This window comes from Mandrillus leucophaeus, unplaced genomic scaffold (genome assembly GCF_000951045.1).
Source record: "Mandrillus leucophaeus isolate KB7577 unplaced genomic scaffold, Mleu.le_1.0 Scaffold384, whole genome shotgun sequence".
NCBI classification, from domain to species: Eukaryota; Metazoa; Chordata; class Mammalia; order Primates; family Cercopithecidae; genus Mandrillus; species Mandrillus leucophaeus.
The window spans coordinates 734,683-761,943 of NW_012104076.1; the positions used below are offsets into that span (position 1 = coordinate 734,683).

Consider the following 27,261-nt stretch of genomic DNA (forward strand, 5'->3'; position numbering starts at 1 on the left):
CATTTGCACTAAAGGCTCCTCATGCCTGAGTGGCAGGGGCAAGCTGTGATAGGAGCTAGCGAAGACTTGCTTCTTTGGGAGACATACACCACATCTGTACCTAGTATTGTAGATTTCACAGAATTGTATAGAAATCTGAAAGGAACTCTTTTCAGGTAGCTTACTTGCTCAGCATTGGTTTTTCATCATTAACTGGGGTGACCTCTACTGAAATGGTTTTAAGTATCTTATGTTTCCCATCTGACAACTGGATTGTAAAATCATCAGCAAGGCTCTCTGAGTCATCATGCACGTATGTCAACCTCATTCCTGGAAGAAGGAAAAAAAGTAAGTAAATCTTCCTTATAATTAAACCATCATGACATATGTCACAGATAACGTCTTAATTTTCAAGGCAGGGGTATTAGCAAGAGTTCATTTATCAGTGCAGTAGGGTGAAATTAAACTTGTTTTATGAAGTAAAAGAGTGCCTTCTTAACCTGTTAAAGACTTTTTATTTAAATAATTTAGTATTTGATTAAGGGTGTTATTTAAAATGAGTTAGGAAAGAATATATTTTTAAATAAACTATATAAACAAAGGTACAGGGTATTTAAATAAAACTGAGAAAGTTAATTACTTGGGGAAAATTATAGAGTTATATCCCTACCTCGAGCCAATCATCAAAATGAATTCTTAATAGATCACAACTTAAATATGAAAAATGTAACTATTTTTTTAAAGCCTACCTAACATTTAAGTGGAAATGCAAGAGACTCAGAACAGCCAAAACAGCCTCAAAAAAGAGTAAAATCGGAAGCCTAACATTTCACATTTTCAAAACTTACTTCAAAGCTACTAAAATACTAGGAGATGTGCACGCAGATTTATATAAAATGTTTACTGAAATATAACTTTTAATACCAAGAAAGGGAAAACTATCTGGATATTTTAAAATGGGAGATAGTTGTATAAAATTGTAGCACAGGAGCCAGTACAGTGGTGAGCGCCTGTAGTCCTAACAACTTGTGGGGGCTCAAGTGGGAGGATCGCTTGAGGCCAGGAGTTTGAGGTCAGTTTGGACGACATAATGAGACCTTGTCTTTAAAAGAATTTTCTTTGAAACACTAGCTAGGTGATGCCTGTAGTCATAGCTGCTCAATAGGCTCAGGCAGGGAGGAGTGCTTGATCCCAGGAATTTGAGGCTGCAGTGAGCTATAATCACCCCACTTCACTCAAGCCTGGGTGACAAAGTCATCTCTTTTTAAAAAGTACAGCATAGTAAGTCTATATGATGATTTTATAATGTAATTATCAACAGCTACATTTTCAGTAATAATGATAATTTTTTTGTGACACACTCTCACTCTGTCACCCAGGCTAGAGCGCAGTGACATGATCTTGGCCCACTGCAACATCTACCTCCTGGGTTCAAGCGATTCTCATGCCTCAGCCTCCCAAGTAGCTGGGGTTACAGACAAGTGTGACCAAGCCTGGCTAATTTCTGTATTTTTAGTAGAGACTGGGTTTTGCCATGTTGGCCAGGCTGGTCTCAAACTCCTGACCTCAAATGATCCACCCATCTCGGCCGCCCAAAGTGCTGGGATTACAGGTATGTGCCACCGCTCCTGGCCTCAATATTTTAAAAGTAAGAAGAGGCCAGTTATGGCCACCCACTCCTGTAATCCCAGCACTTTGGAAGGCCAATGCAGGAAAATCACTTGAGCCCAGGAGTTTAAGACCAGCCTGGACAACACAGGGAGACCCTGTCTCTACCAAAAATGTTTTTAATCAGTCAGTGCTATGTGTGGTGACTTGTGCCTGTAGTCCCAGCTAGTTGGGAGGCTGAGGTAGGAGGATCACTTGAGCCCTGGAAGTCGAGACTGGAGTGAACTGTTATTGCACAACCACAATCCAGCCTAAGTGATAGTACAAGACCCTGTTTCCAGGAAAAAAAAAAAGTAAGAAGAAAAACAGATTATATAACATGGGAAGAGTTTTTAAAATGTTGTATATTTGTCTAGGTGGATGTTTATGACAACACGCTAAAGTTTTTTTAAAATGTAGCCATAAATGAACCACAGATAAAATAGAGGTGAAAATCTAATTTCTGAGAAAGTAACCAAAATATTAACCCAAATACTAATTTTTATGTAGGAAATTTTTATTTTTTCTTCAAAATGACTGTGTTCAAACTGCACACAATGATCATACAATTCTTACATAACTGGATAATAACCAACAAATGTTTAAAAATTAACTTTCTTGAGAGTAAAATTTGTATTATTATTTTTTCCTTGGTGAAATTTGAAAAAAAATGTAAACAATGTATTCTATTATTTGTAGCATGTGGTTATTCATTTGGTAATATCATCATTTATGCCCTAGAATGTATCTCTTTGCAATTGATAAAAGCTGAGAAATACATAAATGCACTTTTTAAATTTAAACCTGAGATGATTTTTGCAACAATTACAAAAAAACCTTTGGGGCAGAAAGCTTACACACTAGTTGGGGAAAGAAATAACTGAAAGACAGTTGGAAAAACGTTAAGCAAGTGCTAAAATTAAGCAAGCACAGAGAAAGAATGGTTTGGAGGCCTTAGGTGGGGCTCAAGTGGAGGTTAACAGAAAGGTGCCTTCTGAAGGCACAGCCTTGGCTAGCCTGTCAAAGGAGCGGGAAGGACCTTACAGGCTGGGAAAAGAACACGTTAAGGAAGGAGAATGGGAGGAAGCAGTAATTCAGGAACTGCACACTTTTCTCAAATTTTTAAAAGTATTTTCATAAATGAAAAATGGGATAAGATTGGCCGGCGCGGTGGCTCAAGCCTGTAATCCCAGCACTTTGGAAGGCCGAGACGGGCGGATCACGAGGTCAGGAGATCGAGACCATCCTGGCTGACACGGTGAAACCCCGTCTCTACTAAAAATACAAAAAACTAGCCGGGCGAGGTGGCGGGCGCCTGTAGTCCCAGCCACTCGGGAGGCTGAGGCAGGAGAATGGCGTAAACCCGGGAGGCGGAGCTTGCAGTGAGCTGAGATCCGGCCACTGCACTCCAGCCCGGGCGACAGAGCGAGACTCCGTCTCAAAAAAAAAAGAAAAATGGGATAAGATTGATTATTTTTTAAAAGAGTAATTAAAAAATAATTCAGGCTGCTATGCAATGTGCCATTTCTCTAAAGAGCAAACTATCCCCTCAGAGAATAATAAGCATTATTATATGTGGTTCTATATTTGTTTCAACTGTGGAAATTCTGGCAGACCAATCTCTTAAAATGTAGTTTCATGATCTCAATAGTTTTAAAAAGGATTTTTTTTATTATAGCATTAAATGTTTGAGTGAAAATATAAAAAAACTCAAATATCATATTTAATGGTAGCCTAAAAGTGAAAGAAAGCATGTTGTTGCCTTTCCAATTACCTATTACCTCTACCTAGGGCTTCCTGTCCTACAATAATCCAGGCCTAGAGACAGCCCTTGAGGGACAAATGAATAAAGTAGGTAAATGCTATTTCTTCACCCCCTATTTCTGTGATTTATTATTAACTTCTCTAGGTTAAATTTTTTTTTAATTTTTACTTTTTTAATTGGCAAATAAACATTGTATATATTTATGATATATAACTGGGTGTTTTGATGCATATGTATACATTGTGAAATGGGTTTATTCGGGGGTTTTTTGTTTGTTTGTTTTTTGACAGAGTCTCACTCTGTTGCCCAGGCTGGAAGTCTGGAGTGCAGTGGCATGATCTCGGCTCACTGCAACTTCTGCCTCCCAGGCTCAAGCGATTCTCGTGTCTCAGCCTCCTGAGGTGCTGGGATTACAGAAGTGCACCATCACACTCAGCTAATTTTTGTATTTTTAGTAGAGACAAGGTTTCACCATGTTGACCAGGCTGGTGTCAAATTCCTGACCTCAAGTGATCCACCTGTCTTGGTCTCCCAAAGTGTTGGGATTACAGGCATGAGCCACCAGGCCCGGTCACATTGTGGAATGGTTAAATAAAGCTAATTAACATATGCATTACTTCTCATACTATTTTTTTTGATTGGTGAGAACTCTTAAAATCTACTGTCTTAGGAATTTTCAAGTATGCAATATATTGTTAACTATAGTAACTATGCTGTACAATAAATCTCTTGAACTTACTCCTCCTGTCTAACTGAAATTTCATATCCTTTAACCAACATCTCCCCAATCCTCCCACCCTCAGCCTCTAGTAACCACCATTCTACTCTCTGCTTGTATCAGTTTGACCTTTTTAGATTTCACATGTAAGTATTGGTTAAATTATTCAATCAACAATGACGAATGCATGGAAGTGGAACATGCTATACCAGTCTTGAGGAGTTCCATGGAAAAGCTGTGAACAGGTGCGTGTTTCCGCTCAGGGTTGGCTGGCTGCTCATTCTCAGGGAAGTCTTTGCTAAACCCCCTACTGATGAGGAGGCCATGGCGTGGCTTTTGAGTGATGCTGAACAGCAGGGGATCCTGGGGAATGTCCAGGTCCACAGCGCTGATGACGGAAGAGTCCAGCTCTTTCATCTGACCCTCACACACCTGAGCAAGAGCACATCAGAAAAGTCAACAACGTGTGAAAGACAACTTGTCTTTCTTTCGAAAACTGCTCAAAAGAAATCATTTGAATATATCCTACTTCAAATTTTATATGAGATTTGTATAGGATGAGTCCTAAAAAGAAATTGCTGGTTTAATAGGAATGTAAAAGAAACAACAGATCTATTAATGTCCCTTACATTTTTTTCTGAAGATTTCAAAGCACTTTGTTCATTTCCATGAAGGACAAAGGGCATATAATTTTTAAAGTATGTATTGTTCATAAGTCAAAGGTCAGGGAAAAAAGCAACCAGGACGCTGTTTGCTTTCAAGAACTCATGGAAAAGTTCAGTCGTAAAGCTGAATCTAGTACCTTCACCTTCATAAACCAATCCTCGTGGATCTCCTTGCTTTTACAAGTCTTATGTTTCCATCTGCTTTATAAGTGACACAAATATCTGCTACATACACTAAGCATATTTGGTGGTTTTTATTTTTGTTATTGCAGTAAAAACTTCTGTATTTCCATTGAAATCAACAACAATGCCAAAGGATGCTACTAGATGCATAACTATGTATATTTTCATTCTGGGTCCCTCATCTCCCTCCAATTCTCATACTTCCAAATTTCCTGAACTACTCTCCCCATTCCCTCTCACACCCACTTCAGGTTTCATAATCCTTTAAGCACAAAGACAACTGAATGTTTATCATTTCATGTAGTATCTAGTCAGTTAGAACTTGACAGTATGTTACTTAGCTGATTCAATCTTTTTTTCTCATAGTGAAGATTGAGAGAACAAAGAAGTATTTCTGTTTCCTATTTTGAAACAGAAATATTTCAACAACCCAATTTCTCAACAACCCAAGTCAGGTAAGACTGCAAAGGTCCACCAATAACTATAACTCAAGGAAGAAAATGTCTAGTGCTGTTAGATATTCATAAACAAGAATTACAAAAGGGCAGAGACCAGCATGTTTTCATAAATAAGAAGGCAATTAAGCCTTGAAGGACATGTATGGTTCGGATTTGTGAAAACTCCTTTCTTCTCCTTTTCTTTCCTTCCTTCATTCCTTCCTTCCTCTCTCTCTCTTTCCCTCCCTCCCTCCCTCCCTTCCTTTTTCTTTTCCTTTCTCTTTCTCTCTCTTTCTCCCTTTTCCTTTCCCCTTCCTCCCTTCCCTTTCCTTTTCCTTCCTTCCTTCCTTCCATCTATCCATCCTTCCTCATGGTCATCTCTGTTGCCCAGGCTAGAGTGCAGTAGCTCAATCATAGCTCACTGCAGACTCACCCACCTGGGCTTAAGCAATACTCCCACCTCAGGCCCCCAAGTATCTAGGACCATAGGCATGTGCCACCAGCCTGGCTAATTTTTAAAATTTATTTTTATTATTTGTAGAGACAGGGTTTTGCTACATTGCCCAGGCTGGTCTTGAACTCCTGGGCTCAAAGGATCCTCTTGCTTCAGCCTCCCAAAGTGCTGGGATTACAGGTGTGAGCCACTGTGCCTGGCCTAAAGCTCCTTTCATTTCACCCTCTCTTACTGACTTTGAAGGGCACCCTCCTGTACCACGTTTTATTGAACATGTGTTAACAAAAAATCACTTGCCATATATGATACTTGTGCTAAAAGGATGCTGATTTTCTTTTATCTAGCCCTACTTATTAAAGATTAAAGTGGCATCATAATTCAACTTACAAGGGTATACTTATGAAAACATTTTAAATAGGACCTTGCCTTTTTCTCCAAGAACTTTAATAAAGCAACTTAAAATATGTTGTAAGATCCTTATTCATAGAGCTTGACTAAAACGTGAGGCTGTTTCTTGCAGATTGAATAGATTATTGAGATTAGGACAACAAAAATTTTAGATCAATATACATAAAACGCCAAACCTTATTAGTAGACAGGTTTGGAATGGGTTATAATAACTTAAACTAAAACCTCAAATCTTCTTGCAGCACAACTTGATGGAAGCCCAACTACCTACAAAATAAATGCATTTTCTCACAAGAAAGCAAAATATGGTTATCTAAAAAAAAATTATGTGAAGCTTAAAGTCTGCTTGCCCATAACACACAGGACTTCATATTTTTCACTCTCCAATAGTCTCTCTAGGAAATGCAGGTAAAACCATGACTAGTTCCAGAGAAGAGCAAGGGACAACTTCCCAGTGGTCTTATTACTTCAGAAACCCCAACCCTAGGCAGATACAAAACAACTGAGGTAGGTATAGACGGAATCATGTGTCAATTTTTTTTCTCTCTCATACTTACTGAAAGACTCTCCAGAGACAGAGAAACCCATGTGCCAACAAAACAGGAAAGGCAGGAAGATTAATAATTTTCAAATGATAGCATTACATGACATAGCCTTCCCCACTCCTCACCAATTCAATGTGTTAATGCACTTGGAGCAATGTAAATGGACTAATTGAAAATAAAAATCAAAATGATAAAAGAGAAATGGAACATTTGGATATGTTTCTTACAGTAATATTCTGCACTACAAAGTCAGGAGCTTCATCATTTGTGGGGTTGATAATAATAGAAAACGGTATCTCCAAGGAGCGTTGCTTCCCATCTGTGGCGTACACCGTGAACTGGTCGGCAGTTGGTTCTATCCTCAGATGCCTGGACTGCACATAGTTAATGTGAAAAGCGTTCATATCTTTCCACTGAAATGAATCTAGAGCACACCAAGATGGAACAGATAAATAAGAAAAACATTTTTTCCAGTTATTGGTCCTTAATCCTTAACCCAATAATGGCCAATTTCTCAGTAATGCAAATAAGGGATCATAGCAGTTGACTTAAGTATCTGCTATCAAGGGCTGCTGCAACAGTCAACCATCAACATAAAGGCAGATATCCATAGATCATAAAGAAGAATAAAATTTTCATGGGGAACAGAAGAGTAATAATTTTTAACCAGTAATGCACAGGGACTTCAAGACTACTTCAGATACTTAGAATAAATGTCAGAGACTTACCCTTGATTAAATAACTACTTTTGCAGAAATGGTTCTCTGTCATACTTGAGTGTAAAAAGAGACCACCTCCATTACGTAAAGGCAAAACAAGAGTCAATCAATCATATGCGTACTTCAAGACGTACATATCAAGCAAGGGGTTGGATTGAGTGGAATTAGCTAACCCGCTGTTTTAGTATTTTGACATGGGCTTAAATCCAAAGAGAAAAATGCTCTAAGATGTGCATTAAGTCACAAGAGAAATTGGGTAACATTGAATGCAATTAATCTTAAATTCAGTCTCTTTCATATTTAAAATGGACATTCTTCCAAAGGGGTTTGGAGAATCATTTATATGTCTTTGGAAGATTTTGTTTTTGCTTTCTGTTTTTGTTTTGGTTGGTTTGTTTTTGCCTGAAATACAAGAGCTATTTAAGTATCTGGGACACATTTTAGTTTTAAAATTAATGTCATCTGTTTCAACATTTTAGGCTTTCTCTCTGTTACACCCATAGTATATTTCCTCATCCTTTCCACCAATGTCTATTCAAAGTGCTAAAAGATTGTGAGAATGAGACCTTGTGAGCTACCACTAGATTCACTCTCTCATGGTATCCCGTGTTGCTGTGAGGGCCTTTTAAACCATTCTCTCTTCAATGTTCATTCTTGTATTTTTCATAAGTAAAATTCCACTTATTTTGAAGTAAATCTGCATGCATGGGGAAAGTCAGAATAAAAATTAAAATGAAAAATAGTAAGATTCAAAAGTATCAGCTATAATAGTAATAATAATTCATTGAATACATATGGTGCTTTAAACTTTTTGTTTTGTTTTTTGAGATGGAGCTTCGCTCTTGCTGTCCAGACTGGAGTGCAATGGTGCAATCTCAGCTTACTGCAACCTCTGCCTCCTGGTTTCAAGCAATTCTCCTGCCTCAGCCTCCCAAGTAGCTGGCATTACAGGCATGTGCCACCACACCCGGCTAATTTTTTATATTTAGTAGAGATGGGGTTTCACCATGTTGGTCAGGTTGGACTTGAACTCCTGACCTCAGGTGATCTGCCCATCTTGGCCTCCCAAAGTGCTAGGATTACAGGCGTGAGCCACCACGCCTGGTGCTTTAAACATTTTGAAAGTCATTACCCAGTTATTAAGCATGACCTGGCCAATCACATCCATAAATACAAGGAAGGGAGTCATTGTTGGTCATGAAGCTACTACTTACCTATACTTATGCCAATATTGCTTTTTTCAAAACCCACAGAAGGGAGTATATTTTCAAGGTAGCCAAACTGGGGAGGAGAAACCAAAACAAATTCCAAGTCATCTGATGCAGTGTCAGGGTCAGTGGCGGACAAATGGTTAACGGTAAGGGCTGTTGAGCAGCCCTCATCTACAACAAACAAGGGACCTGAATACAAATAAAAACACAATTACAACTTAGCATGAAAACTTTTAAACAGACTAGGTAGGACAAAATGCAGTGACAGAAATTCTAATTCAGAGAAGCCTCCCATGTGCAAAAACATTTCCATGGGAGATGTTCGTTTTCATTGGCATAATTCTCTTTAAAGTGAAAATCTTGAGTGGTGATGAGTGAATTTACTTTGACTTACGGAATTATATTTTTTTCTTGAACAGGCAAGCCAGACAATAATGGAAAGACAGCAGAAATACTAACTGCTCCAGCATTGCCCTTTAGTCATTCTCAAGGAACTCTGATTTCCCTTGTGTCTCTATGGTAGTGACAAATGAAAGTACGAATTGCCAAACTGTTTTAATGTTAAGCCACTAAACGTAGTTTATGTACTCTTCAAGATCAATTGGTACCTCTGTTTGTCAGAGCGTTAATTGCCTGAGAGCTATTATGAATTGCTCATAACGAAGATGTTTTTCATGCCTTGATGCTTAATTATTCTGCTGGGATAAAGCTTTCTTTCCAGAACACTGCTTGGGAGATAGTCTGCAAATTACAATAACATTCATACATATGCTTATATTTTTTTCTGACAGACAGAACATATACATAATGCCTATGAAGAGATGACTTTCTAAAAAGCAAATAAGGTTAAATGTATATAAATGATCTCTCTGGTATACTCATCCTGTTCTAATAGAAATTGTTATGGATAAAATAAATTACTCTCTCTTCAGCAGGCAAATTATATTTTCCCATGTGAAATAAAATCAGAATATTTGAGGATTGCAATGTTGTCCTTGTCCCAACACACACACACACACACACACCCCAATACACATATCTCTCCAAACAGAAATATTTAAATTTTTAAACATGTAAATTATTTTGCCCTATAATCTTAACAGATTTGGGTTTTCCACAAATTTGTATTGAGGCAATTATTGAAGGACAATTCCGTATGGTGGTTTTCTTTTTAGACTATAAGTGAAATATATTATTTCACTGAACCACAAGTATGACACTAGGTCAGACAATAGTACTGGAACAGAAAAACACATTATCACCTATTGTAATGGAAGGTGGCTGGTTGTCTACTGGGTATACCGTGATGTTGAGATCATATACTGGAAAGGATGTATGAAGAGGAACGGATGGATTGGGTCCATTGTAGCAACAGCCATTCACAAAAGGGCCAGCGTCTCCATCTGAAACCACCAATGTAATGGTGTCAGAACAAGGCATCATGCCAATCTCGCCACCTGGAAGACACAACTATAGCTGAAACCTTACTTTTAAAAAATATAGAATACCAAGACGAAATCTACTCACACCTCCTCTACAAGCATTGAAATGGCAAGGAAAAAATATTATGTGGATAAAATAAATGTAAAGCCCAACTTTATCACTATGAAATTAAATATATCATGAAAATAATGCAAAAATTCTTGCCCATCTGTTGCCTCTGGTGAACTCCCTACCAGCCATCTATCATGATAAGGAGGGACAAAACTGGGCTAACAAGGGTCTGACAGTTCATGAATGAACAAGGGCACGAAGATTCACTAGTGAAGGTTTCATTCTTCCCTTATAATCATTTCATGTTATGGCCAACCTCAGGGAGAGGGAGAAGGCATCCTTGTCCCTTTGGTAATTGTCTTTCCATTTGCATTAACCACCTTAAATGAACAACCATCAACCACAGAGCACTTATGAGAAAAGAGGATGTTGGATAGGTGAAACACAAAAGTAGGCCACATTTTTGCCATTTCTTTCAATATTCTTCTTCTTATATATTAGCCAGGATGTTTTTAAAAATAGCAACAGTCTGTGGAAAAGAAGAGACATTTATTTTCATTTTCTTCTTTTCACTCTTTAGGTCTTACATCTGTGGGATTCAAAGTGTCCCCAGTTTAGACAGTGAAAGGAAGAAGGAAGAAAATGTCAGTATTACATAGTTTATCAGCAACAGGGCAATCTGCTCTTGGGTTACCCACTAAGGGCATGGAGTAAGAGTGCTTGCTATCCAGGACACAGAAAAGTTTTGCACATGTGCTGTTGGTAATTCTCATGCATCACCATGAAAATCTCAAGAAGGGAGTGATATGGTTTGGTTGTGCCCCCACTCAAATCTCATCTTGAATTGTAACTCCCACAATTCCCACATTTCATGGGAGGAATCCAGTAGGAGGTGATTGAATTATGCGGGCAGATCTTTCCTGCACTTTTCTCATGATAGTGAATGAGTCTCATGAGATCTGATGGTTTTAAAAATGGGAGTTTCCCTGCATAAGCTCTTTGCCTGCTGCCATCCATGTAAGATGTGACTTGCTTCTCCTTGCCTTCTGCCATGATAGTGAGGCCTTCCCAGCCACATGGAACTGTAAGTTCATTAAACCCCTTTCTTTTGTAAATTGTCCAGTCTCGGGTATGTCTTTATTAGCAGCCTGAAAATGGACTAATACAGGGAGGAATTAATGTTTGGAATTTTGATGAACCTAGGGTACAAAAGATCAGGGACATCCTCTCTTTTCACCAGACACTGGTCAAATCTGCAGAGTTCTGTGGTTGCCATTATTTCCCCTGTTTAAAAATGACAAGGAAAATCTAGAGATGATATTATTGAGCAACCAAGTGCTCAAAGGATGAGAAAACTGGGCTTAAAAGGAAAAACAGAATTGAAGTTGAGAGAATTAAAAAGAAACAATCAGCTGTCAATGTAAGAAAGAGTCAAAAATAAGAGACCTCTCACCTATTCATATATCTAAAATGCAAATTGTCTTAAAAATGTGTTCATTAGTAATTCACTCAGTAAATATTTATTCAATACCTACTATGTGATAATTAGTGTTTCCGGCACACCAGCAGAGAAAAGGGCACACATTTTGGAACTGTCAAAAGACATTTCAAAAGAATGTCAAATGTCAAAAGATCCACTATATGTCAGGCACTGATACAGTCTAATGGTAGAGAAGGAAATGCAGTGTGGTCAGAATAGCACAGATGTATGTATGTATTATGTAGAACAACATGAAATTGCTACTATTAAATCATTTTTTACCTGTTAAATGGCAATTTTATGTATTCCAGCCTGATCATGTACAAGGTGCTGAGGGTGAAAGAAGATGAGAGTTTTAGCTGACAATGGCGTAGGGGCTGGGCATATGTGCCAAGGAAAGTCAGCAAAGTTTCCAGGTGCTTTTGCTGGCTTTGTGCTGAGCATTAAAGGATGAGTAAGAGTTTGCCAAGCAGATAAGGTAGAACACTGGGGGATGGGACAGAAGATCTGCAGGGAGAAGCAACGGGGGAGAGAAATTAAAACTCACTCTAGAAAGAGAAGACAGCTTTAAAAAAAGAGAAGGTAAATAGCAAATTGAGTAACCATAATTTCTCTGTAATGGAAGCATAGGATATATTTACAGAAATAGCTGGGAAAGCAGGCCAAATATTAAGCCACTAAATAGGTAGTGAACTTCTATGTACTGCAACATAGGTAGTGAAATTCTTTACCTTGAAATGGAATATAGCCTAAGGACATGATTTGTACTTACAAATGTTAATCATAGTGTTATCAAAAAAAAAAATTTGAGAGAAGATAGGGTCTCACTCTGTTGCCCAGGTTGGAGTGCAATGGCATGATCATGGCTTACTCTAGCTTCCATCTCCCGGGCTCAAGTGATCCTCCTGCCTCAGCCTCCAAGTAGCTGGGACCAGATAATGTTAATTGGGAGAATAGCAAATTAATAATAGATTTTTATATAGTAAGATGTTATTCTCTTACTGAAACATATTTATAACTTTCTAACACTTAATATATATTTTAATAAACATTTTTAGGTGATAATCTAAATGATAAAAGTAATCTGCAAAACTGCATGTACAACATGATTGCAACTATGTTAAAATTATGGTCAGAATAAAGAGAATAAAATACTATAATACTGAAATATAAACAGTAACTCTTTTAGATATAAAATAAGGTGATTTTTCAAAACTTTATTGTACTTTTCCATTCTTTCCAAGTTTTCTGCAATGAGCATGTATTATTTTTATACTTACAGAAATAAAGTAATGCTAATAAAATATTCTTAAGTGACCTCTAAATCAACATGTAGAAGCACGAGAAGGGCCAGAAAACTCACTGAAACCTCAGATCCTGCAAGACTGTGGTTCTTTATCCTGATCCCAGCACAGGACTGAGGAACTACCAATTGAGTAAGTGAATAATCATTACAAGAAAATGTTAACATTCAAATACCAAAATCCCCTTTGAATCGAGTATTCCTTCTAACTTAGTAACATAGCCAAAAGCCACCTATTTGAAATAATTTGCCCCAAAGTCCTACTGGGTTTTATTTATTTATTTTTTTAATTAGTTAACAGTCCTGTTTATGGCTGTTACACCAGAGGAGATTTAGAAATCTGTATACCTGTTGTTTAGCACTTAGAGGCACTGGAAAAGAAGACAGATTCTTCTTACCCCTAATTTACCTGTGCTGCACGAGCCTGCCAGAGATGTTAAATAATTAAGCAATAAATAACAGTCATTGGTCTTTGGATCCCTTTTCTGCCAGTCTATCTCAGACCCATTGCGGAAATAAAAAACAAGTACCTCGTTGTGAACTTCTGAGGAACATCAAACATATGAACTATGCTCCTCAGGACAAGGAAATCACCCATGAAATCTTTCCTAAGACTAAACACAGATAAGAGGATAGAGAGATACCATTTAAAGAAAAAAGATGTCTGGTGAAGTGATTAAAATGTCCCTTATTAACTAACTGGTCACAAGACATCTGGTGTTCCAATAAATCATTGTTTTCCAAAGTATATAGGACAAATATTATTTCAAAATGTTTTCTCCCATCTCTGAATTAATCCTTCGCTATCTCCATTCCTCTTCCTTGAATTTCTTTCATGCTTCACTGCTTGAATTTCTTCAAAAAAGAAAATTATTTGAATTCTGAAAGTTCTTGTTTCCTAAACCACTCACCTGGCCTTACATACTTGATCACACTTCCTGCATTGGAACTTGCAGTTTAAAGAGGCATATGGATGAGTAGACAGGAAATTGCACTAGAGAACAGCAAAAGCCAGCAGATGAAATATGCAGCATTGTTACCAAGGAAGTGTCCCCAACCTAGACCTCAGAAGATGTGCAAGGGGAGATGATGTGATGATGTGCGGTGTGTCAGTGTCAGTCACACTGTTATCTTTGCAAGCAAATGGGTTTGGTCTGTCCATTTAAGTTCAAAGTCTTTCATAGCAGAGTCTAGGTCATATTCCTGTGTACCCCACAGTGCTCAGTGCTATAACCTGAAGATAACAGATATTGAATTAATATTTTTTAGTGGAACAAATGCCACCTGGGTGACAAAATAAAGCCATGCTGAAAATGTAAGTGCAGTGCTAATAAACGAACATTTTCTGTACATCTAACCTGTGTTCATGCTGTCATTTGCTGTGGGCAAGTTACATACAGGGTAAGACGTTATTGTTGCTTTTCAGGAACTGAAAAAGCAGACCAGTTACTTCTTAGGAGCTAGTTGGTGATAAGTAAGCTTTGAAAATTAATAATATAAATACTTTAGGAGCTTAATTCAGGCATTTCTGTCATGATTTATAGATCCACAAACTATGATGGTCAAACTGACCAAAAAGGCTAAGGAGAATCACAGGGTGAATGGAAGGTCTGTGTGGTAGTGTCAGGAACAAAGCAGCAAGTAACATGTGCCCTTTCTCCACTGTTTGAAATTCATTATAATGAAATTCATTACAATAACACAATCAGAAATACTTCCATATATGGTGATCATGCTGGAAAAACAGAGGCCAGGCTGAAGCTGCTTCTTGTTTTTAATGGAAGCAGGCATTATGACTGTTTGATTATGGGAGCCCACACTGAAGAGTGGAGACTCTTCATGTTGCTTGCATTCCCTCACCGGTCACCATGCTGCTGCTTACCTGTGTGTTTGTATGTCACGGCCTCTGAGATAACATCTCCCTGAGAGAACTGATCCACTGTGACTCCAGCTCTCCTCACCACCCCATGCTGAGGTTCTCGAGCAATCACAAACATCAACTTCAAGTTATCGCTGTCCACATCAGTAGCAAAAATGTATTCAGAGGTGATGACCACCTCTCCTCCCTCTGAGCAATTCATGACAGGCGTGAGGTCAGCCTTTAGGACTGGTGGCTCATCATTGACAGGGAATACCTATAGGCAATGGAAAGAAAGCACGTTTTCAGAAAAAGAAAGAAACGACAAATTCTTTGACAGGTAATCCATTGCTCATAGTCAGAATGGCAGGCATTTTCGATCTTACAGACACATGAAACAACAGCCGTGGAATTTGGCCAAGCAATCTGCATCTTTTAACTTTTCCCATGTAAACCATCTTGCAAGGAATGCCCATGTGAGAGACAGTTTAGGTAGGAATGGGAGAATATGGTTACGGTTCAGGACTCAAAACTCTCATTTGTTTCTAGACAGACAAAATACAAATGTAATATAAGGCATTTTTCGCCAAAGCCCCTATGCTCTTTCATTAAATTCACACATATTCCAGAAGAATTCTGGTCTTTGTGGTCTGAGGCATTTTCATTTACTGCATCAAAGTTATTTTTGTTTCAAATTACTTGGTGATTACTAAGCTTTCCTCCACCCTCAACTTCCTGCCACCCAGGAAGTTTCTCTGAACTTATAATAAGCAGCAGCTGCATTTCAAACAGTTTGAGTTAAATATGAAACTCCGTAACTATTCAATCAATGCCAGTTTTCAACTTGACAAAATGTTTTTCTCTCACTTTCACGAAAATAAAACTCCAAGTAGAAAGGAAAGAAAAGCAACATCACACTGGCACTCTAAATTTAAAAAGATCGTGTAGAAATCTGGAAAAGCATATCTTCTAAAACAGAGTGAGGACAATCCCCCTCTGAGTTCACAGCCATAATTTGGTGTGTGCTGCAAGGCTGCCACGTCTGCCCTGCAAATCCTCTCAACCCTACAGCTTCTTCCCCAGTGCTCAGCCAAAGCGATCTTTTTTAACACGTGGATTTTAAGTCACTGCCTTGCAGAGACCTTCAGGGGCTTCTCATTGATTCTGCTAGGATTTCTCCAGCCTTATCCCATGCTATGGGGTGCCTTTGCCACTCCACTCCAGTTTTACCCCAACACACATTCCCCACCATCACAGGGTCTCTGCATCATCTCTCTCCCCACTCCCCATCTCTCTTCCCCCTGGCTATTCTTTCCCCAACTCTTTGCTTGGTTAACTCCTCCGTCAGGTTACATGGGGATTCCTCAGGAAATCCTTCCTTGACTATTCAGCTAATTTAGGGGCTTCTATTATTTACTGACTTTTAGCATCCTATTTATGTATAGCACCATCTAAATTTTAATCACTCAATTATTTCAGTGATAATCTGTTTAATGCCTGTCTTCATTCCTGGCCTGTGACCTCTAGAAGAACAGTGACTTTGTTTGTCTTGCTCATCATCGTATTCTAAACATCTAGCCTCAGGCTTGGCAAAGAGAGGCACTTATTAAATATTTGCTGAATAAATGAATGAGTGAATGCAACTATGCATATATGTCCTGATTACCTTGTTATTTAAACAGGCTAACAACTCTAAAACAAATATACATGAAATTGTTTCGATACTTCCTTTAATGGATAGAGGAATGGGTAATGAAAGCTCCAGGCTAGTTATTTAATTAAAGATTTTAAAAGCCTACAATATTCTCTACTTTCCTATTGGCTTATTAAGGAAAAGCATCTTTGTTCAAGTCCCCTGAGTGAATTCATTTAAGACCTTCTCCAGTATTGTTCTTGACTCTGAGGAATATCACCAACGAATTCAATGATGACCATCTTGCAGCAGTTCACAAAAGAGCCTCAGCTTTCAAATGAAAATAAAGTCCAAAGGCAATAGAATTAAGAATATTCCTTCTGGGTTAAAAAAAAATCACAAACACTTGTCCAAAAATTGGCTGTGCCTCTGTTTGGCTTTTAAAGACCATCCTCTTGTGTTTAAAAAGAAACAATAAACAGATTGCTTTCCCAAAATGCACTGCCTATTGTCATGGATGGAAGATAGGGTAGGGGTTTTTTCCCCACAAATTTGCTTTTCAGACAAAAAAAAGTAACTCAGAAATTCTTTGTCTCTCTGTAAGTCTGCCAACAAAGAAAACTGTCCTTTTTGAAACTGCAATAACATACTGCTCTTTGTTCAGACCCCAAAGGCCATTATGGGGACTAAGTGGGAAAAAGAAAGGAAGAGATTGCCTTGTTCCTGTCACAGAGAGGTGCACAGGAACTGCTGGCCAGTATGATCATCATAATCACCTAGCGATGTAGAAGGGTGGCAGGGTGAGGAGGAAAGAACACTGACCTAGGAAACTAGGAGTGGAGATGCCAGCCCAAGCCTACACTGTCTAGTCAATGATTTGGGGCAAGTCATTGAAACGTCTTGGACCTAAATATCCTTAGCTATAAAATGGGGATAACTCCTTCACTGCTTCTTAAAATTATAGATGTATGTGAACATTCTTTATTAGTCACTAACTAAAATACCTTACAAAGACATTATTATTACCAATATAATAATGATTTCATATCACAAAGATCTGAAAAATTCCAACAGAAATAAATAATCTAGTATAATGAAAGTTATTAGTGGCTCTTCAGGGAACATGGTATATTTTTCTTCATACCTTCTTTTGTCACCAAATATAAATACCTGCAAACCCTCTGAGTTATGCTCTTGGACTTGCATGCCACTCAACAAAGAAATTCAAGGGGTTTCTGTAAGTCCCTAGGCCATGCACTCAAAATTTTTTTTTTTTTGAGTCAGAGCCTCACTCTGTTGCCCAGGCTGGAGTGCAGTGGCACGATCTCGGCTCACTGCAACCTCTACCTCCCAGCTTCAAGCGATTCTCCTGCCTCAGCCTCCCAAGTAGCTGGGACTACAGGAGCAAGCCACCACGCCAAGATAATTTTTGTATTTTTAATAGAGACAGGGTTTTGCCATATTGGGCAGGGTGGTCTTGAACTCCTGACCTCAAGTGATCAGCCTGCCTTGGCCTCCCAAAGTGCTGGGATTACAGGTGTGAGCCACCTTGCCCGGTCTGTGCTCAAATTTTATGTGCAGATTTTTCTTCATTTGTCAAGAGGGGGAAATATGATCTCAAACACTCATGCTAGGACTATATGGTATAGGAACTCACAAAGAAGCACCACACACACACATATATGGCTTTTTCTGTAAACAGGAAAACCCCAGTGTTGCTAGCCTAACCTGCCCCACTGCTAAATAAGTATTTCTGAGTTTTATAGTTCAAAGATATTAGAAATAATTTATACATAGAATAAATTACTTTTTAAATTAAATATCTATGTTCGAAGTCAGAGTAATTCTGTCTTTAAATAGATTAGAGAGAGATAATAATATAGTATGGCTACTTCACCATTATAACTTTGGTTTCTATTGGCAGGCCTGAGACATACAAGGATTGAAGCAGGTATTCTCTCACTTTGGAGGCTGTGGGTTTCAAGTTCTGTCAGGACCTGAGAGTTTTCCAACAAGATGCCCTGTGTCTATATGACTGTTACTATTTTAATGTGTCCCCAGAAAAGCATGCATTGAAAACTTGCAATAGTGTTGGGAGGTGGGAGGTTTATAGGTCATGAGGGCTCCACCCTCATGAATGGATTAATGCTGATCATAAAAGGCTCATAGTTCAGTGTCTGGCTCCCTCTTGCTCTCTTTTTGCCCTTCCATCACAGGTTGATGCAGCAAGAAGGCCCTCACCAGAAGCGGCTACCCAATCTTAGACTTCCCAGTCCCCAGAGTTATAAGCCAAATAAATTTCTATTCATTATAAATTACCCAGTCTGTAGTATTGTGTTATAGCAGCACAAAACAGACTAAGACAATAACTCAAGGAGGAAACTTTCTACCCACCTTAACATGTAGAACAAATTCTGCTGAATTTGTGCCATCGGTGACCTCCAAGAGTATGTCATCCTGAAGAACCTCAGATCCATCATGTTGATACCTGTGGGGATAATATTTGTCACTAATCTCTTAGGAACAGTGTGAGAGTAAATTGAGATGCACGACACACGAGCTCTTCCAAGGCTTTGGCCGTGTGTTCACTAAATAAATAAATAGCAACAACAACAACAAAAACCCAACGTAATCCTGAAGTCACATATTTAACTACTCATATATTCTTGAATGTAAAATTGCTCCACTCTGGAAAAAATGTGTTATATGCATTTCTAATTTGTCCTCAAATTAAAAAGCAGCCCTTCAAATGCCACTGTGACAACAGGAACCATTTGGTATAGGTCTGTCCACCTGCAGAATACACTGACTAGGGCCAGGAGAACCCTCAGACTGAGCAGTAGATGAGGAAAAGTGGGACACTGTGGATTTGATTTTTCTCTCCCCTTTTCTACTCCTAAGGCTAATCCTTCCACCTGTGCTCTGGATCTATTCAGCTTTTCTCTAAAACCTTGATCAATGAATTATGTATTGCCTCTTTCCTGTCATCTTTCCTCTTCTAGTGACTAGCTATCCTCCTCTCAATCTATATAGAATCTTAAATCTCTCTTAGACCTAAAAAATATCTTTCCTTTTTCTAGCCTTGGTCCTATCTTCCATTAATTCTCAGTCACATTTCTTGAAGGCATTGTCTAATTCTAGGCTCTCCACATACTCTCCAGCCCATTGCAGTGATGCTTGGAAAGTTCTAAGGAGCTGCTGAAGTGAACTGAGTCAAATTTTAAACATACCAATGAGCCCTAGGAATGGGAAATAAAAGTTGTATTAAAAATAATATAATAGATTGAATATATATAATCTTTAACTATGGGGAAAAAATCAGAGCTGAAAGATATTTTACTGAGGACTCGTTTCACCCATAGGCTGGGTAGCAACTCAGGTTGGGGATTCCCTTCCTATGATGGGGAAGTCCCACATCCTCCCCACCCTCCATGTTCCTCTTATGCACTACCTGCTATGCTTTATTTTGCCGTGCTCCCTGCAATTTCCATCAAAACTATGTTGATGAGTGATAATGTGCTAATTCTATTTTACTATGGTGAAATCCCTAAAAGATCAAATGGCCCTAAGAGTACACATTCAAAGATGACTGGAGTCAAGCAGATACTCTTTCAAAATCTGACCCCTCCATATAGTAGCTGAATGAACTTGGGCAAATTCCTTAACCTGTTTGTGCTTAGTTCTTCAATTAAAATATGAGAATGGATACCTTGTCGGACTTGATTACTATGAAGATTAAATTAAAAAAAAAAAACATAATTGTAAGCCTCTGACAGTCAGCTTGAACAGATAGTTCTAGCAAATATTGGCACTGTTTTTCCTATCCATCATTCACTCCCTAGCAAGAATGACCTAAACAGGGCTCTCTAACAGATAGCTGAGAGTTGAAATCTCAAAAAAAATTTTTTTTAACAAGAATAGGAGTGCAAGTGAAACGATCAAGATATAGTGGACTGTAAATCAATGATGGAACTGAACGGTCAGGATTAAACTGGTCTTCTTGTGCACAAACCTTAGTTTCTGGTCATCTCTCTAGTCAAATGCAGAGCTAAGTATTTGATGTATAATATCTCCTATCATACTTTATCTGAGGGGCTAATGCTACCATTTACAGCTTGAATTTACAAGTGAGAAGTTAGTGTGTGGGCCTAACCCGACCATTGCTTTTGAATAGCTTGTATTGTTTTCCAGAGAAGTTGTTCCACTAGATTTTGTAGAAAAGTTTCGTACAGAACTGTATTAGGTAGAGGAAATGAAAGACCTTAAGGTGAGGGCAGCTTCTCTAGGACCATGAGGCCAGGGATTGTGCCATCCCTGTTGGAGACTCAAGTATTCGTTTACGCCCTACCTACTCAGCTCACCCTGCTTGTTTGTCTGCAGACCCCTGCCCTAGTAGAATGGAATAAGGTTACATTAAGGACATTGGTCAACAGAGTTCTATCCCAGAGTTTCCGGGTTATGAAATTTGTTTCTCCGGGAGACAAGTTCAATTATGTACATTAGCCTCACAGATTATTTCAGTCTCTCTTTATCTAGTTTGACTATTACCTCTTGTGATATGCGCAGTTACCACCAATTTAATATTCATGGCAATTAAAATTTTATTGTTCAAATATCCATAAAGTCATTTCCACTGGTATAGCAAGCCAGACGGAAATAAAATGTCTGGAGGGAAAGGAAAAAACTGATCATTTGTAATTTTCAACTGACCCGCTGAGTGTGTTAAGTGGCATGTTGGTATCCTTGAAGAAATTGGACAAACTTCTTTCTCTTACTCTGCCTCACAACTGATCTAGATAAGAAACTAAAGCATGTAAATAAAAAAGCCATGAAATGTTCTAACCTAACTTTTAAGGTATGGAGATCGCCCCAAGAAAAAGTGCCCCCTGAATTTAGAGGAAATCCATTCAGCTCCACCCTTCCATGCAGAGGCAGTCCCCGCAGGGAGAGGTCAATATTGTCCAGCTTGGTATCTGCATCAGAAATCAGAATGTGCTCTGTGCTGATGACGCATTGACCTCCCTCAGTCACTTTCAGAGGGTTGGTGAATACCTAGAGAGAAGAAAGGAAAGAAATATTCAAAGCCTTTTTCCATGACCCCTGAAGACAGAGTTCATTACATCCCTGTAAAGCTTCCAGTACTATCTTCACACGCCAACTAAGTTTTCAAGAATGTGGTAAGAGGATAAGTTCATAGCTAGACATTTTGACTGAAAAATATTTTTTTACTATTTCTGATTCTAAGCATTAATGTGTTACAAGGTAGCAAGGCAGATCTCTAAGACAGAAAGTATCTACTTTTCATTTACTGTATAGCCTGTAGAGTAGAATCAGCAATCATTACTACCTGTGCTGCTAAACTGAGGAAATAATAATTTTCATCCTCACGTCCATTCCCAACACTGTTCAATACACATACAGCTTAGTCTAAAAAATACACAAAATCTTTGTCAAATTCCCCTGGAGGAAAGGTTGCATCTATTTTTCATTCTAAAAATTCTTAAAGGCTTGGGAAATGGATTGGAGCTTTAAAGCTTCAGTCACAGTGAATATTTTAGAAATGGAAGTAGTGTGACAAAACTGAAGATTCCAGAGGAAACAGATTTATTCAAACATTAGATTTAAATATTAAAGCCACAAAGATAATTTGCTATAATAGAAAAACTCACAGCTCGACTAATAATTCATTTGTAAGTAAAAAGCAAGTTAAATGGCTTGGGATATTTTATCACCCCATTGGGAGGGGACAATAAGTGCTCTATGGTCAAATAAGTCTAGAAAACAGTTACATACAATATCCTCACCATGGAGGTTTATAAGGGACATAAGCATATACAAGGCTCTGAGATCCTGCAGGAGGAAAACCTGCTAACTTTGTTTAACCTATTTCTACCCCCACTCTTGTATTATCATGCAGACGTGAAAGCAAGCAGATACAGTGGGGTACCAAATCACGGGCTCTGAGGACTCCTCCCAGGTGGTCTAGGGTGAGGTGCCCTGCCCATGGGAGGATGCAGCAGTTCTCCTAGTAAGCACCTACTCTTCTCAGAGCAGCTGCTGGTCCCAGCAGGAAGGATGTTTCCTGAAGAAAGAGCTGGTAAAGGAGGATGACAACAAATTGGCAGAGGAACGGAAAGGAAGCAAGTGAAGCTGCAGCCTCTGCTCAAGAGCCCGCTCTGTACTTCTGCACACCAGGGCACAGTGCTGGTACCAACTCCAGGCCACAGCCATGTGGGGCATTCATGGAGCCACAAGGGCAGCCCCTTGCATCATGGAAATTATGAGACCTACAATTCTGAGACCGCTGCCTTCTATTCTTTAATCAACTACCGACGCAAAAACATAGACTTCTTTCCCTACAACTACCCCCACGTGACCCCTCCCAAGTGTCTCACTTTCACTTTGCTGAATCTATGTTTTCACGTTTGTAGGAGAAAGAAAGGGAGGGAGATCTTACTCAGAGAGGAGCGTTGTCTTTGAACAAAGGTCTAAGCTTGCCAACCTCATTTTTCTGAGCTGTATTGAATTAGTATCCCAATATGGAATCTTCAATTTCCAATGTTTCAAGGAATATAACTTTGCTACATTGGATGATTTTTTTAAATATATATTTTAGGGCAACTTTCAAAAAAATAAAAGCATAAGGCTAATTCCCCCCACTCATCAGTCATTAGCTTTTTAGTTCTTGTCCAAATCCAGTGCTCAGGTTTCCGGGACTCAGGTTAGCATGGTGTCAACATCCTCCAATAGTTATCACTCAGGCAGCTCTCTGCAGGAATTCTACATCAGGGAACAACTCCTGTGGTGGGTCTCACTGAAGCTGCTAATTTAATTTTATTTGTAATATCCTCAGTTTTTTGAGGGACTATTTCATTTGCCCCATATACTGTAAAAGGTAAAAATTTAAAAAAGGGAAGCTACCCTGCCATTCTTTCCCCAACTCCTCAAAACTATTCAATGAACTTTTTCCTTTACACTTTTTAATTTCCTCCTCAGATCATCCTTCTCCAGCAAGAGGCTTGAATTACTTTGCATAAAAGAGCATTTCTCCATGATTGTTTTAGAGAAAGCTTTGGCTTCTTTAATGCTAGGCCATTTCATGGCCTGTATCTCATACATAGAAAAGAATGGTCTGAATAAAATCTTATCAAGTTAACTCCATAGGTGTTCTAAACTATTTCACCACCAGGAATATGATCTGGTTCCTGATAGGAAAGCTGTCAAAGAATGGAGTTAGTTTAAAATCCTCCGTGTGAGCCCTCTGGCACGTTTACACCAAAGGTGGCAAGTCCACAGGTGTGGGAGGTCAGGCCAGTGATAGAAATAAGTGTGGCGAGTTGGGTGGGGACTTAGATGGGCTGGAGAGCACACCCTATGCAATGGCTGCTGTGGCGTATGCGGGTTCAATTTTGTTAGAGCTGCCAGAGTTTCAAGGGAAGCTAGGAATCAGCCTTGATAGACAATCTTCTGATCTTTAAATGTTGGCAATTCATTATTCTCACATATCGTTTTGACCTATTGATGTGGTTTGGCCATGTCCCCACCCAAATCTCACCTTGAATTGTAATAATCCCCATGTGTCAAGGGCAGGGCCAGGTGAAGATAACTGAATCATGGGGTCAGTTTCCCCCATACTGTTCTCATGGTAGTGAATACATCTCACAAGATCTGATGGTTTTATAAATGAGAGTTCCCTGCACAAGTTCTCTTGCCTGCCACCATGTAAGAGGTGACTTTGCTCCTCATCCCCCTTCTGCCATGGTTGTGAGGCCTCCCTAGTCATGTGAAACTGTGAATTTGTTAAACCGTTTTCCTTTGTAAATTATTCAGTCTCGGGTATGTCTTTATTAGCAGCATGAGAACAGACTAATACACTCATCAAAACTTCTGCAGGTTGGACAGCCCTTTTAGGCCCTCGGGGTAAGACCTCTGCCCCACAACCTTGGGCAGGTATACAGATGATGAGGTGTCAGGAAAGAGAACACCAGTGCAGGCTATAGTCCAAGTAGGCACCTGGTGGGGTGACCTCTTTCCTTAAGGATGAGGCATGCGTAGGTTCTGGTCCCTTTTGGATCATAATGAATGGGTAATGTTATTTTGTCTTCCTGCTTTTAAGGGAAATAATAAGAACAATAATGACCATCCTAATTAAGTCTAGCATTCTGAAGGTGGGCAGGGGAACTAGGTAGGTATGGGACAAATTCTCAATACAAATCCCAGCTTCACAGATAAACTGCACAAGGTAGCAAAGCCTTTGTAGTTTGGTTCTAATGAAAGACCCAAGTCCTTTTAAGGCTTACACAAACACTGGGCAGTGGGACAAAGTACAACAAGGGTCCATCTTAATTCATTTTGGAAAATTAAAGAGCTTCTTTAGATTACAGAGCAGCATAGTTGGGCTTCAGTGAGGGTAAATAAGCCCTTCCAGTTGCTAAGAGACCCATAATTTAATCCCCTTCCCTTAATCAACATGTGTAACTCAGCAGAAAGAAGAGGAAGTAAAAAAGAATTTGATAAAGCTTTGAAAATAATGTTAAATTTAGTAACTGAAAAATCTCACCTTTTACATAGAAGTCCCATGGGAGGTAAAAGGTCCCCTTCCCCCTGCTTTTTTTTTTCTTTTTTTACTACACCATAGATGGAAATTTCTTTCGTTAAGTTTTAAAAACTAGCCTAAAGGAAAGTTACCATTTCCAGTAGGTCTTCAAGTCTCTCCTTTCTTTTCCTCCTTTTCATCCTCTATGTAGAACATTGTACATACCTCAGGAACTTGATTGTCCACTGGGAGGACTGTAATGTTAAAGCAGATCCCATGCAAAGTGCCGCCATGTTGGTTACTGACGGAAAATGTGAACTGGACATCTCTGCAATGGGGACCAATGTCTTGCATGGGGGGCATGTAGGCCACTTTCATATAGTTCACAGCATGCTGCAAAGTAAGTTGAGATGGATATGTGGGTGTTGATTTGCAAGGATCAAAAGCTTTTAGAGGACCATCATGTTAATTGATGTTGAACATTGTAAATGCCACCATCATCACTTTGAAGATTACCAAAAGCTCTTTTTTGACTTCAGTGGCAAAAACTACAATAACTTTTGCACCAAACTAATAGAAACAAGGAAGAATTCTCCTACAGGGTTTCAGAAGGAGCATGGCCCTGCCAACACCTTGATTTAAGACTTCCAGCCTCCAGGACTATGAGAAAATAAAGCTCATAGTCCTTTATGTCCTGGGGGTTTATTTTAAACCACCCAGTTCATGGTATATTGTTGCTAGCCCTTGGAAACTAACACAGTAAGATATTGAATAAATTGAATTTTGTGAAATAAATACGTATACACCAGATACCCAAATTACAGTCCTGCTGATGGCAAAACAATACAAAAGTCTGTTTTGTAAAATTACTGAAGAGATTCTGAAACCACATTTAACTTGATCAAGTACTTTGAAATAGATGCCACACGCTTAATGGAAACATACAAGCAGCAAGTATAAAGACATCAAGCCTTTGTGGATATCAAAGGCCAACATTCTCAGGCACAACACTAGGCATGCCATACCTTCTAAGTGCACACTTGCATCATGTTTGTCAGCATTTTAACATATCCTCATACCTGAGTGAATGACCTCAGCTCCAGGGCCGTAGGATTCTTAACTACTTTTGGTATGCTGTCCACCAGGAATAATTTCCCAGCATCCAAGTGTCTAAAGAGAAATACAGAGGAACACATCAGCTCATTTTTAGGTAAGAAAAATGAAATCAAATAGCCCAGAATCAAAAACTGAAAGACCTCATTGTGAGAAGAAATCAGGTGCTCTATCTTTATATTTTCTCTTTACGTTTGGAGATTCTAGCATTAAGTCCAGTGTCATCAATGTCATCCTTATCATGACTGCAAAATGTATGTACAGAATCTTTTGCTTGGCATCATGTAAGGGAATTGTTACACTCATGTTAAAAATGCTTTCCTGCTCTCATGCATATGATACTAATCTAACGTATATTCGTGCCATTTTTCTGGATTGAGATCATAGAATGCAATGATTTCATGGCACTAATACGCAAAACTAATGTTAGGAAGATCTCAATAAATTGTACTAAAAAGAAAAATAAGCATTGTCTTTCAAAAAGGGATTAAAGACTGTTAGAAGCCTACCAATGCCGAAGACACGACAAGCTGCAGATCACTTACCCACTAATACAGCTTTCAAAGGGAGATACGAGGTAAGTTTGAGATAAAAGTAAACACTTAATTGAGTATAATTTCATCCCTGACCAACGGCACAAGTGAACCACAGTACTACATATATATTTCTATATACTGACACTTTCAACTTTGCAATCCTAGAACTAGCCCAAATGCTGACTTTTCAGATACCTGTGGCTGAAGGAGAAAAATGGAGGAGTAGTTATTGTGTAGACCAGCTCCCTGTCATACGATTCTGTATCTATAAAATGTAGCTGTTTCTTAGTTATATAGGCCACCTCAGTTTCCTTGACAACCAAATGCCGAGAAACTCCAGGAGCCTCTTTTGGAAGCTGGTCATCCACTGGAGTGATATGGATTGTTGCCACCTGGAATAAAAATGTCTGTACCATTAATTTGAAATACCAAAAAAAAAAAAAAAAAAAAAAAAAAAGAAAAAAAAAGAAAAAGAAAATAAAACACAATCACCTAGTCACAGTTAAGATAATTTCAAAAACGTCATTTATAATACACTTCTGTCAAATGATTCAGGAGCTATTAAGAGTGTGGGCCA

The 27,261-nt window shown here is 38.8% G+C and overlaps 1 protein-coding gene across 1 annotated transcript in view; it reads right to left on the reverse strand.

Annotated features, from left to right (window-relative positions):
• The window catches only part of FREM1 (FRAS1 related extracellular matrix 1), a 173,481-nt gene that overhangs the window by 60,407 nt on the left and 85,813 nt on the right, over nt 1–27,261 (reverse strand). Inside the window, exons 11-21 of the mRNA XM_011990854.1 lie at nt 26,880–27,076; nt 26,115–26,205; nt 25,261–25,428; nt 21,343–21,551; nt 18,894–18,987; nt 14,891–15,143; nt 9,994–10,188; nt 8,735–8,920; nt 7,029–7,225; nt 4,319–4,541; nt 165–309 (exon numbers count right to left, since the gene is read on the reverse strand). Coding sequence (XP_011846244.1) covers nt 165–309; nt 4,319–4,541; nt 7,029–7,225; nt 8,735–8,920; nt 9,994–10,188; nt 14,891–15,143; nt 18,894–18,987; nt 21,343–21,551; nt 25,261–25,428; nt 26,115–26,205; nt 26,880–27,076 — 1,958 coding nt within the window. The remainder of the gene's footprint in view (nt 1–164; nt 310–4,318; nt 4,542–7,028; nt 7,226–8,734; nt 8,921–9,993; nt 10,189–14,890; nt 15,144–18,893; nt 18,988–21,342; nt 21,552–25,260; nt 25,429–26,114; nt 26,206–26,879; nt 27,077–27,261) is intronic.